Below are 12,439 nucleotides of genomic sequence, written 5' to 3'. Positions count from 1 at the left end.
TCAGCCAAGGCCGCAGTAATCCAGTCTGTCTTGGGTCATACATTGTTTTAAATAGAAATAAAAGGATGGAAAAAGAAGGGAAAATGTTTGTATGTAAAAAGGGTGGCTGTATATGTCTATATATATGTGGGATTGGGATTGAGTAAGTGACGGTGTATTAATAAGGTAATTCCAAAAAATCATAAAAAAGAAAGTGAGAAATCAGGGGAGTAAAACACCAAAATAAGACAAGTCTAAAATTTTCTGTAAAATTTATTATTTTTGCAGCGGTAACAAAGAAGGTAAGTTTTTAATATTTTTTTTTGTTTGAAATAATTATGTGGAAAATAGTAATTAAAAGATAAATTTGACCATATTTTATCCTATTTAAATATTTTCTACCTCAAATTTTGTTAAACTTGCTAGCACTTTTTTGAATTTTTAAACTAATTGTAACCTCAACTAACTACCATCTCATTTCATTAATTTAACCTAACTGGATTTGATGTAAATATAATGCAGGTTGGACTAGACTTAGATGGACTTGGACAGAATAGTCAAGTGTCAAATCTAAGACTAGCCTATGAACATGTGTGCACATAATTGTTTCTTTTATCAATTTTATCAGAATCTTGTAAATAATCATTTATTTTTAGCGATATATGTTTTCAGTGTATATCTTTAAAATCATAAAAAAGAAAGTGAGAAGTCAGTGGGAGTAGAATACCAAAATAAGGCAAGTCAAATAAATTTCGCTAAACATTTATTATTTCTCAAAATAAGGCAAGTCAAACTACAATTCTCGTTTATAATCTTATATATATATATATATATATATATATATATATGGCCGGTTTTGCTTTCACCCAAAGTATATATTCTTCTTCCTACTTAATTCATTATCTGCAGGGCTTCATTCTCCCAAAAACTATCAATTGAAAGTTGCAATCGATACACAATGGCAGAATCTAGAGACAGATTGTCAAGGCCCATTGACATAGCTTCTTTATAGGCTCGTAGCCGGTTTGGTACTCGTGGGATTTATCAAGACCAGCCAGGCCTAGAAAGACTTCTGAATCCTCCGATCCGTCGACCAATTGCAACGAGTCATGTTGGCCCGAGAACTCGAAATGGAAGAGGTCGGGCATCGAACGGTGTCTTACCTTACCGGTACCTGAGAACTCCTCTGAATCGGGTTGGCAACTCCTATGAATCATCATCGCCAGGTGCTCATTTGGAGCACAGTCCAGGTCCAAGAAGTGCATTGAAGCGGTGCCCTACTACTAGTGTGGGAAAAGTGTCAAAAATTATGCTTGCTGTTACAAATAAAGGCTCGGAATATTCAGAGTTTTTAACACCTCAGAAAAAGCTGTTGAACTCAATTGACACAGTTGAGAAAGAAGTGATGCAGGAATTGCAGAAACTACAGAGGACTTCAAGCGCTAAAAGGGCAGAAAGAAAGAAAAAGGTCCGAACTCTCATGTCATTGCGGTAATTAATTGATCATCTTCTGATGATATTTCTAATTTCATCTACTGCTGAAGCAAAGATGGATTGATCTGATATATTTGTGCATTGAGATGGATCAGAGTGTTGAACTTTAATTGGAGAAAGAGGGTTCTCAATTTTGTTGGATTGCCTTTCACTTCTTGGTGAAGGCCTTGACGTAGAGGAATAGACATATGAGTAATTTATTAAAAAAAATTTATAAATTAAAATTCTTTAGAATATCATTAATCATTTGAATTTTTTATTTTCAGACTGTCAGTCATTTTGAGGTGTTGAGTGGTCACTAATGTTAAAAAGTGTAAAATTCAGTTTCATACTGTTAAGAATTGAAATTCAGTGATCACAATATTAAATGAGTAAAGTTCAATATCCATGGGTGTAATTTACCCTGAATTTATATATTGGGTTGCACTTTCTTTTTTTTCCGAGTGGGTTGCACTTTCTCATTGCTGACAAAGGCATATACCATTTTGTATGCTTTTGAACTTTAATAATGCAAATTTATTGAGAGTCAAGCCAAATAAATATATTAAAATAGATTAAAAAAAGCATCTTTAGGTTCTGAGGTTTGGATTTTTGGTTCATTAAGGTGTTGTTTGATAAAACACTCAATTGTTTAAATTAAAATATTAAATACTTATTTAATTTAAGTGCGTTTGATAACGATTGTTTCTCCACCATTTAAATTGGTTAATTAAGTTAAAAATCACTTATTTTGATGAGTCAAAATATTTATCTTAACGTTTTAAGTTAAACATTATCTACTAATATTTTTATAAAAGTTATATCATTCAATATTTTCAGCACTTATAATATTCAGCACTTAAAATTCAGTACTTATTTTTTCAACACTTAATTTTCAGTTTTATCAAACAACACCTAAATCTCTAAAATTTCATTTGAACGGATTAAGCCCATTATTATTTATTTTTGGACTTATTAAGTCCTTTACTAACAAATCTAACGAAAGTATACTACAAATCCAAATTCTTTTTTTTTTAATTTTTTACGACAATGTGATTTGAATCCATGATCTCCCTAGTTATAGGTTATAGGTATGCAATCAATTCTTTATACTTTTGATTTCTCTATGCCATGCGTCACTACATCATTGGCCAAAAAAATCATATACGTTTTACCTTGGAGGTGTAGCACCTCCATTAGATCTGTTAGTAAGGGGATTAATAAGTCCAAAAATAAACCACGAAAGCAGTGGTGAGTATAGGATTATTTGATTGGGGGGCTGATTTTACATGTGCGTTCGTAAAAAAAAATTATTGTTAAATTGAACTTGCTCAATTTTTTTTTTTTTTTGTATATATACGTGTTATAATTTGAATGGTTAATAACCAATTTTTAAATACTAATGCATAATTTCTCAAAATAAAGCTAGATTTCGTTTAAGATTCTTAACATGTAAAAAAATATTTGGATTTAGGGACGAGCAAACAGGTAAAAAAAATTAAAAATTTTGATTTGAGAGGGCTTACCAAGCAAAAATCATTAATAATTTGGATTTAAGGAGGGTCTAACAGGCAAAAAAAATTAGAAATTTGGATTTAGGGAGACCTAACGGGTCAAAAAATTTATAAATTTGGATTTAGAGAGACCTAACAGGCCCAAAAAATTTAGAAATTTAGATCTATGTAGTACTAGTTAATAGGCCCAAAATATTAAAATTTTAAATTTTGGACAAATTTAATACTTAATGGGCCATATTGGGGGCTAATTCAACACCCTGATAAAAAAAAATTTGAGATAGGTGGGCCAAAACTATCCAGGATCAAGGTGGTTCTGGCGGCCGGAGAGGCCGGCCCCCTAGATGAAATGCTTAATTAGTCCAAATGAAAAGTTAAGGGGCTAATGAACTAAAATTTAAAAGATGAGGGATCTAAAGATACTTTTTGCCTATTAAAATACTTTTTCTTCAGGGATATGGTAGGAAGGATAGGTTAGGAAGGAGAATCAGAGTAGGAGACAAATAGCCGTTAGACGTCGACTTGTTGATTAATTGAATAATTTATTAATTATTAAATAATAACTATACAAGTACAATTATCTGGTTCTCGTGGTTGTGCCCAAATGTCAGGTAAATTAGATTTATGACCACAGAATGTTAATTATCTTTACATTGTGTCTACTAAATTTTAAAACATAATATAAATATCATTTAACTTTATACTTTCTAACCACAATTTTAATTAACATCTCAAAATGAAAATGTCCAATAATAAAGTTGTTCAGAATCACTTTTACTAAAGATTCACGTTAATGTTCGGAACTTTCCTTCTCGAAATATTTATTTTCTCTATTCTAACGAAACAACTACTAAACAACCTCAAAATGAAAAGGTTTAAAAATTAAAATTATTTAAAATTATTAATAATTGCTTAAAATATTATCAATTCTTAGAATTGTCTATTTTGAAATATCAACGATAATTTTAAATCGTTAGTGAACAATAAAATTAATTGTAAAGTTGAGTTAATTTCAGTAGCCATACTATTATTTGAGAGTAACTTATACTATGTCTAAGTATAATGATTGAATTTTATTTATTTTTACAATATGACTATTAAATTTTAAAATATAATATAAAATTCACTTAATTTTATCATTTTTAATATTATTGTCACTAAACTTCAATCGACGCTTTAAAATAAATGACCATTGACGATCTTAGATTAAAATATTCAAGAATTTATGATATTCTAAGCAACTTTAATACTTTATAAATTTTCTTATAAAAAAATGCTTCAAAAATTTCATTTTGAGGTTATTTAAATGTTGTTTGGTTATAAGAGAAAATGAATTTTTAAAAAGAGAAAAGTGTTCAGAAATAATGATTTTGAAAAATAAAAAATGTGATTTAATGGTAAATATTATTTTAAATAACTTTAATTATTCAATATTTTTATTTTGAATTAGTTAAATTTTAGTGGCCACAATATTGATAACATCCAAAATGTTATTCAAGTAATGTTGTAATAATACAATAACAGATGTGTCACCAACATTATAACCAGCCACGTATAATAATATACAGATACAATAAGGGATATGCCAATATCCCAAAGAATGATATACTAAGCGGATCCTTGGTCCCAGTGGTGAATATATGATTACTCGGTTGTGTGTGTGTTGCAGGGGTGGGGGCGATTTTACATGTGTGTTTGCAAAATTTTGTTTTTTTTATATATGCGTATTATAATTTGAGTGGTCAAGAACCAGTTTTTAAGTATTAATGTACAATTTATCAAAATTAAGTTAGATTTTATTTAAAATTCCTAACATGTAAAAAAAATTTGGATTTAGGAAGGACCGAGCAGCTAAAAAAATTAAAATTTTTGATTTGAGCGGTCCTACCAGAACAAAAAAATTAATAATTTGGATTTAAGAGCCTAACAGGTAAACAAAAAAATTAGAAATTTGGATTTAAGAAGTACCTAATAGACCAAAAATATTAAAATTTTGAAATTTGGACAAGCCTAACCCGTAATGGACCATCTTAGGGGCTAATTCAACACCCCAATAATTTTTTTTCAAGACAGGGCCCCAAAACTATCTGGGGTCAATGTGGTTCCGACGGCTGGAGGGGCCCGACCCCCAGGCCCTGTCTATGCCCCTGCTTGGTTCGTCATCATGTCCTATATTAGTTACGATAAACCTTGATGTAACTGAATAAACGTCTTCCAAAGACTAGTAGATAGCTATTAAAAGACATTAAATGAATAATGAAGATATACAACCGTTTATTTCTTTCTCCATTAATGTTAAAGGTTACAGAAATCTATATAATATCTTATCACCCTAAAATTAAATGTACACTTACTAGTTCTGGAGCACTTTTGATATTATTCTCTCAATTCTACAGTGATTGATTTTGGCATTCGACTGTAAGGTATTCCGACCAAAGAAGATTCTACACGCTATTAAATATTAAAAACTGTAAACTTGATTTCAAATTTTTTAGTTTATTGTGAAAAAAGTAAAGTTCAGTGACTATGGGTGTAATTTACCCTGTTATTTGACTTAAAGTTGAACGTTGAGAAAATTTGCTTTTTATGATTGTCTCATTTGAAAGCAGTATTCATTCATTCCCGTAGAAGAAACGCAGGGCGGGACGTAGCATCTTCTGTAAATCGTTCAATATCGATTCGATTATTCTTCTCAGTTCATTCTGATTCGTAAGTTTTTCCTTTATTGATTCTGATTTCAGTTGCTATCGATTCCGCTCATCTCTGCTATTCTTCTTACTTTACTTTCTTGCTGTTAATCCGTTCCTAATTTCAATCCCTACTTAAATCTATAGCTCTTTTCATCATAATCACCTAAATCTCTGCTTCTTCCTGCCAAATTAAAAATCATTTTGTCGCTGGAGGACCTATAGATATAGGTATATGGAATCCCCCAAAAGCTTAGTGAACAGTAGAGGGATTCTTAGTTTATTTTCTTTCTGTTAATCGGTTCCTAATTTCAATCCCTACTTACATCTATAGCTCTTTTCACCAGGATACAATTTTCTCGCTGGAGGACCTATAGATATACATATATTGAATCCCCCAAAAGCATAGGGAACAGTAGAGGGATTATTGTATCCTGGTGGTGGTGGTGGTGGTGTTTATGTTAATCGGTTCCTAATTTCAATCCCTAATTACAGCTCTTTTCATCATAATTAGCTGAGTCCCTCCCTGCACAGTAACTGGATTCTCTAGTTGAATATAATTTGTTCTGCTGCTGTTTATATAATAGAATCGCTGCCTCTGCCTGCCAAATTAAAATTGATTTTCGCCATGGAATCCGCCAAAATAGTGAATAGTAGAGGGATTCTTGTTTCCTGGTGGTGGTGTTTATGTATTCAAATTCAAATTCAATTTCAAATGATGAATTCAGTGAATGGAATTGGTGTGAACTGGGGAACACAGTCAACACACCATTTACCTCCTTCAACAGTGGTGAGAATGCTAAGGGACAATGGGTTCCAGAAAGTTAAGCTGTTTGATGCAGATACATCTACTTTGAATGCTCTTAGTAATTCTGGAATTCAAGTGATGGTCGGAATTCCGAATGATATGCTCGCTACTCTTGCTATTAGTATGCCAGAAGCTGAGAATTGGGTTGCTAATGCTGTCTCCAATCATATCTCTTCCAATGGGGTAGACATCAGGTCAGGTCATTTCTTTCTTCATCAATGAATTACTTTTGCCTTTGATGCGTATCTAAAATTGTGCAGACCTTGTGTCTATTTAGGAATTAATAGTCAATTTAGCCATAATCGAGTTTAGGTTCAACTGAGTTTTGAGGTTTGCAATATTCGACAAATTAGTTCAAATACAATCAATTTCAATACCTAAAAATTTGTCAAATTTAGGCTAATTTGTCAAATGTTGTAATTTAGAACTGAGTTGATACCTGAACTTCATTGAACCTTCCTGTCAATTTCAGGGGCCAAATTGACCCTTAATTCTCATTATTAGACACCACTCATAGATAGATAGATAGATAGATAATATGGGATGTCTTCGGTGTATTTTAAGCATTATGGACATGTTACTTAACTTTAAGGATCAATTTAGCCCTTGAAGTTGATTAGTAGTATAAATTTAGTCCAAAATCAAGTTTGGTATCAATTCGGCCTTTCAACTTAGTATCTAGGTCAAATTAGCTCAAAATGATTCCTGTATATATATGATTGGTAGTTATTTGATATGTATCACTTTTTCATCCCGATACATGTCAATTTGAATTTATTTGACTCTAGATGCCAAGTTATAAGGGCCAAATTGATACCCGAACTTGATTTTGAACTAAATTGATACTTTAATCTACTTACCTCATGGTATCTAAATTCTGTTTTTCTTGATCATCCATTCTGGTTACCAAAAGAAAATCCTGAGCTGTGGTTTCTATGTTATTTCTTATTAAATACTCCAGCAGAATAGATACTAGAATAATGGAACAGAATAGATAGACAGATAATATGGGATGCTTTTGGTGTATCTTAAAACATTCAGGATATGTTACTTACCATCAATTTAGCCCTTGAAGTTGGTTACTAGGATCAATTATGTCCAAAATCAAAACCAATTTGGTCAACTTAGCATCTAGAATCAAATTATCCCAAAATGGTTTGTGTCTATATATGATTGGTAGTTATTTAACACGTGTCACTTCTTTATCACGACACATGTCCATTTGGACTTATTTGACTCTAGATATCAAGTTGAACAACAAAATTGGAATTAAGGGTCAATTTGGCCCCTAAACTTGACAGACAGGTTTAGTTTAACCCAAATTGAAGTTGGTATCAAGCAATATTTGACAAATTAACCAAAATTTGACAAATTAACCAAAATTTGACAAATTTTAATTTTAAGGTGTTAGAAATTGATTGTATTTGGGCTTGTTAATTATGTTCATGAACTTTGCTTGCACACAACTCATTAATATATTTATTTCAAATTTCTTTAACACAAAACTACATAGAAACTTACAAAACTAAAATTTACACAAAACTACGTTATTTTACATTTCCCTACTTTGGTTGATTAGCAGGTATATAGCAGTTGGAAATGAGCCATTCTTATCAACATACAATGGAAGCTTTTTAGAATCGACTCTTCCCGCTCTTCAAAATATCCAAGCTGCTATCATAAAAGCCGGATTAAGCACACAAGTGAAAGTAACTGTTCCTCTCAATGCAGATGTATATGAAACTTCAACAAATCTTCCATCCGGCGGTGACTTCCGAGCAGGTATCCACGACCTCATGCTATCCATTGTCAAGTTCTTGAGTGACAACGGAGCTCCCTTTACCGTAAACATCTACCCTTTTATAAGCCTTTACGCAGATCCCAGTTTTCCTTTATCCTACGCATTCTTCAACAACAATTCATCTTCCATTAACGACGGTGGAACAATCTACACCAACGTGTTTGATGCAAATCATGATACTTTAGTATGGGCATTACAGAAAAACGGGTACGCGAACATGCCGATTATCATTGGAGAAATCGGGTGGCCAACTGATGGAAACATAAATGCCAACTTGCAGTATGCTCGAGAGTTCAATCAAGGGTTCATGAACCGCATAGTTTCCGGGCAGGGGACACCCCTTCGCAATGGTCCGATAGAAGCCTATTTGTTTAGCCTGATAGACGAGGATGCGAAAAGCATTCAGCCGGGTAATTTCGAGCGACATTGGGGATTGTTTTACTACGATGGACAGCCTAAGTATCGCCTGACTTTAGGCACATCTTCAAACACTCTCATAGCAGCGAAACATGTGCGTTATTTATCTCAACAATGGTGTGTTATGTCGCCGTCTGCGGACTTTGACAATCCTGACGTTGCATCAAGTGTGACTTACGCTTGTGCTAACGCAGACTGTACTGCGCTCGGGTATTCGACGTCTTGTGGTAATTTAAATGCTCGTGAGAACGTGTCGTACGCGTTTAATAGTTATTATCAACAGAATAATCAACTTCCAAGTGCTTGTCAATTCCCAAATGTTTCAGTTGTCACAAATAAAAACCCTTCAACTGGAAGTTGTAGATTTAGTATTATGATTAAAACAGAAAGGAACTCTGGAGTGGAGGAGGCTCCTAGAACTAGAATGATGCTTCATTTAGTAGTAGTGTTTATTGTTTGGTTTGCATTGACAGACACTTGACTGATGAACTTTCATGTTTTAAATGGTCCTCCTTGTATAGCCTCTGTAATGTAACGTAATGCCGGACCGAACTGATTGAATTCGGTTCTTTTTGACAATTAAGTTCGGCGTCGGTTTTAGTTTTAAGTGAATTTCGGTTCGGTTCAGATTTTTTTCGGTTTGATTTTTTGATACTTCAATTCAGCGTTGGTTTAAGATCGAACCACACTAAATTACACATATTCTACATTTTCTATTATACACCTATTCTACATTATTATTATTATTATATATACACATATATTGGATCTTAGAAGTTTTTTATTTTTTGAGATATTTTGAGAGTGTTTTAATTTTTTTGAGGTAAATTTAATAAGGAAATATAGTGATTTCTATTTGTTTTTATTTCTTAACCAAATTCGGTTTGTTAAGTTTAAATACAACCGAATCGCGTTTGATTATAATTTGGCTTTACATATTATTCGGTTTGGTTTTCTGCGTCAACTATTTTGGTAATTTTGGTTTTTTCGGTTCGGTTCAGTTCTAAAACCTATACATACCCCTAGGGATAAGGATCAAATTTGACACCGATGTTTTTAAAGAAAAGCATATTTGGTGGTAATGTACGAAATGATGCAAATTTAATTCTAATATTTTTAAGAAAGAATAATTTTAATCTTACGGATAAAAACTAGTTTTAACTATTATTTAATTGTGACATTAAACTTTCTAAATAAACTTCTCAATAAACTAAAGCAGTTTGTATAATTCTTGACACGGCAATCCATTTGGAAACCCCTAGTCCCAATGACCCTAATACCACCACTACCACCAACAAGGCATATGTAAGCAGATATTATTGTCACTAACTAAAGAGACTCTCAAACCGTAAGAGCATAAACGGGGCCGTGCTCCTCCAGCCGTCGGAACCACCTTGACCCCGGATAGTTTTGGTCCCCTGTCTCGAATTTTTTTTATCGGAGTGTTGAATTAGCCCCCAAGATGGTCCATTACGTGTTAGGTTTGTCCAAATTTCAAAATTTTAATATTTTGGACCTATTAGGTACTTCCTAAATCTAAATTTCTATTTTTTTTAAATCCAAATTATTAATTTTTTTTTCTGATAGGCCCTCTCATATCAAAATTTTTAATTTTTTTTACCTTGTCCCTTCCTAAATCCAAATTTTTTTTACATGTTAAGAATCTTAAACAAAATCTAGTTTAATTTTGAGAAATTGTACATTAATATTTAAAAATTGGTTTTCGACCACTCAAATTATAACACGCATATATACAAAAAGAAAATGAGCAAGTTCGATTTAGCAAATTTTTTTTTTTTTTTTGCAAACGCACGTGTAAAATCACCTCCCAACCGAGTAATCTTGTATTCGCGACTAGGACCAAGGATTCACCTAGAGTATCATCCTTTGGGATCTTGGCATATCCGCCTGGTGTATCTCTATATTGTTACATGTAGCTGGTTATAATGATGACGACTCCTCTGTCATTTGTATTATTACAACGTATTGAATAACATTTCGGATGTTATCAATATTGTGGCCACTAAAATTTAACTAAAACCTCAAAATAGAAATGTTGAATAATTAAAGTTATTTAAATTGACATTTATCATGAAATCACAATTTTTATTTTTCAAAATTACTATTTCTAAAAAAAATTATTTTCTCTCTTCTAACTAAATAAAACTTAAATAATCTCAAAACGAAATTTTTGAAATATTAAAATTGCTTAGAATATAATCAATTCTTGGATTTTTTTAATCTAAGGTCGTCAATGGTCATTTTAAAGCATCGATTGAAGTTTAGTGATAATGATATTACTTTTTCATTTTGAGGTTGTTTAGAGCATCTCCAATAGAGGGTGCCTAAAAAGTGTCAAAACTTAACACATAATTCTAAAATATAATATTTCATTGTCTCTTTCATCCACATCACTTTTGACAACTTTTGCTTAAAAAATGCTCCAATAGAGGTTGCTTGAAAAGTTGCCATTATAATCCTACAAATTATTATTTTATTGTAAAAATTAAAAATAAAAGGCTCCAGATTTTATTATTTCTAGGAGGGGGACCACTTTTATATTAAAAAAATAATTAAACATGGTTGCCAAAAATTGGCAACTTTCCTTGGCACCCACAATCACTCCAATAGTTGGCATTCTTCAAAAGTTGACAAATCTGATGCCACATCAGCTGGCACTCTTTTGGGCATCCTCTATTGGAAATGCTCTTAGTAGTTGTTTCATTAGAAGTGAAAAAAATGAATATTTCGAAAAAGAAAGTTCAGAACATTGTAATTTTGAAAAAAAAACGTGAATCTTTAGTAAAAGTGATTCTAAACAACTTTAATTATTGAACATTTCTATTTTAAGACGTTAATTAAAATTTAGTGACTAAAATATTAAAAAATATAAAGTTGAGTGATATTTATATTATATTTTGAAATTTAGTAGACACAACTTAAAGATAATTAACATTCCGTGGTCATAAATATAATTTACCTGACATTTGGGCACATCCACCCGGGCAAGGATCAGATAATTGTATTTGTATAGTTATTATTTAATAATTAGTAAATTATTTAATTAATCAACAAGTCGACGTTCTAACGGCTCTACTGTGATTCTCCTTCCTAACCTATCCTACCATATCCCTGAAGAAAAAGTATTTTTAATAGGCAAAAAGTATCTTTAGATCCCTATTCTTTTAAATTTTGCTTCATTAACCCCTAATTTTTCATTTGGACTGATTAAGCCTTCTTTATCGTTTATTTTTTGTACTCATTAAGCTCTTTACTAACAGATCTAACGGAGGTATACTACAAGTCCAGTGTACAGTGGCGAATCTAGGATTTGAGGAAGGGGAGGCAAAATTCTACGTAAAAAAATTTTAGACAAAATGTAAAATTGTTCAATTTTTTATGATAAAAAAATGCAAAATAGTTTAATTTTTGGTGATGAAAAATGCAAAATCGTTCAATTGTCATGCATTATTTTCATGATTTTTTTTGGATAAAAAACGTAAATTATAATGTTTCCGACTCATAATCATCCATTTCCGGGATTCTCGGGTTGTTACGCATCAAATATCCCTAACGTTTTGGGTTAGGTGCAATTTTACTCCTAATATCTAAAATGGTGCAATTTTACCCCTAACGTTGATAAATTGGATCAATTTCAGACACTATTATAAAATACTGTCAAAACTACATCAAGCCTTCACCAAGAAGTGAAAGGCAATCCAATATAATATGCTAATTCAACAAAATTGAGAGCCCTCTT

At 31.9% G+C, this 12,439-nt stretch overlaps 1 protein-coding gene and 1 pseudogene across 2 annotated transcripts; both read left to right on the top strand.

Annotated features, from left to right (window-relative positions):
• The first annotated feature begins 937 nt into the window (after nt 1-937).
• On the top strand, nt 938-1,474 carry LOC136202663 (protein POLYCHOME-like; annotated as a pseudogene).
• A 4,089-nt stretch (nt 1,475-5,563) lies between these two features.
• Nucleotides 5,564-9,308, top strand: LOC136203218 (glucan endo-1,3-beta-glucosidase 5-like). 2 transcript variants are annotated; one of them, XM_065994321.1, is made up of 3 exons: nt 5,564-5,675; nt 6,241-6,655; nt 8,044-9,308. In XM_065994321.1, the coding sequence occupies exons 2-3, from the start codon at nt 6,282-6,284 to the stop codon at nt 9,158-9,160; spliced, it is 1,491 nt and encodes a 496-aa protein (XP_065850393.1). In that variant the 5' UTR covers nt 5,564-5,675; nt 6,241-6,281; the 3' UTR covers nt 9,161-9,308. The 2 variants fall into 2 exon arrangements, with proteins under 2 accessions (XP_065850393.1, XP_065850392.1); XM_065994320.1 differs by having other exon boundaries at nt 5,565-5,675; nt 6,001-6,655.
• Nucleotides 9,309-12,439: the final 3,131 nt, after the last annotated feature.

This window comes from Euphorbia lathyris, chromosome 8 (genome assembly GCF_963576675.1).
Source record: "Euphorbia lathyris chromosome 8, ddEupLath1.1, whole genome shotgun sequence".
Classification (NCBI taxonomy): domain Eukaryota; kingdom Viridiplantae; phylum Streptophyta; class Magnoliopsida; order Malpighiales; family Euphorbiaceae; genus Euphorbia; species Euphorbia lathyris.
Note: the sequence above shows the minus strand (reverse complement) of the source record. Positions and strands in the feature narration are given on the sequence as shown.

Bases quoted from the DNA above. Each gene is read 5' to 3' on its own strand.
- LOC136203218 (XM_065994321.1), top strand. From the start codon at position 6,282: ATGGAATCCGCCAAAATAGTGAATAGTAGAGGGATTCTTGTTTCCTGG. The intron at 6,656-8,043 runs GTCAGGTCATTT...GTTGATTAGCAG, and splicing joins TCCAATGGGGTAGACATCAG to GTATATAGCAGTTGGAAATG.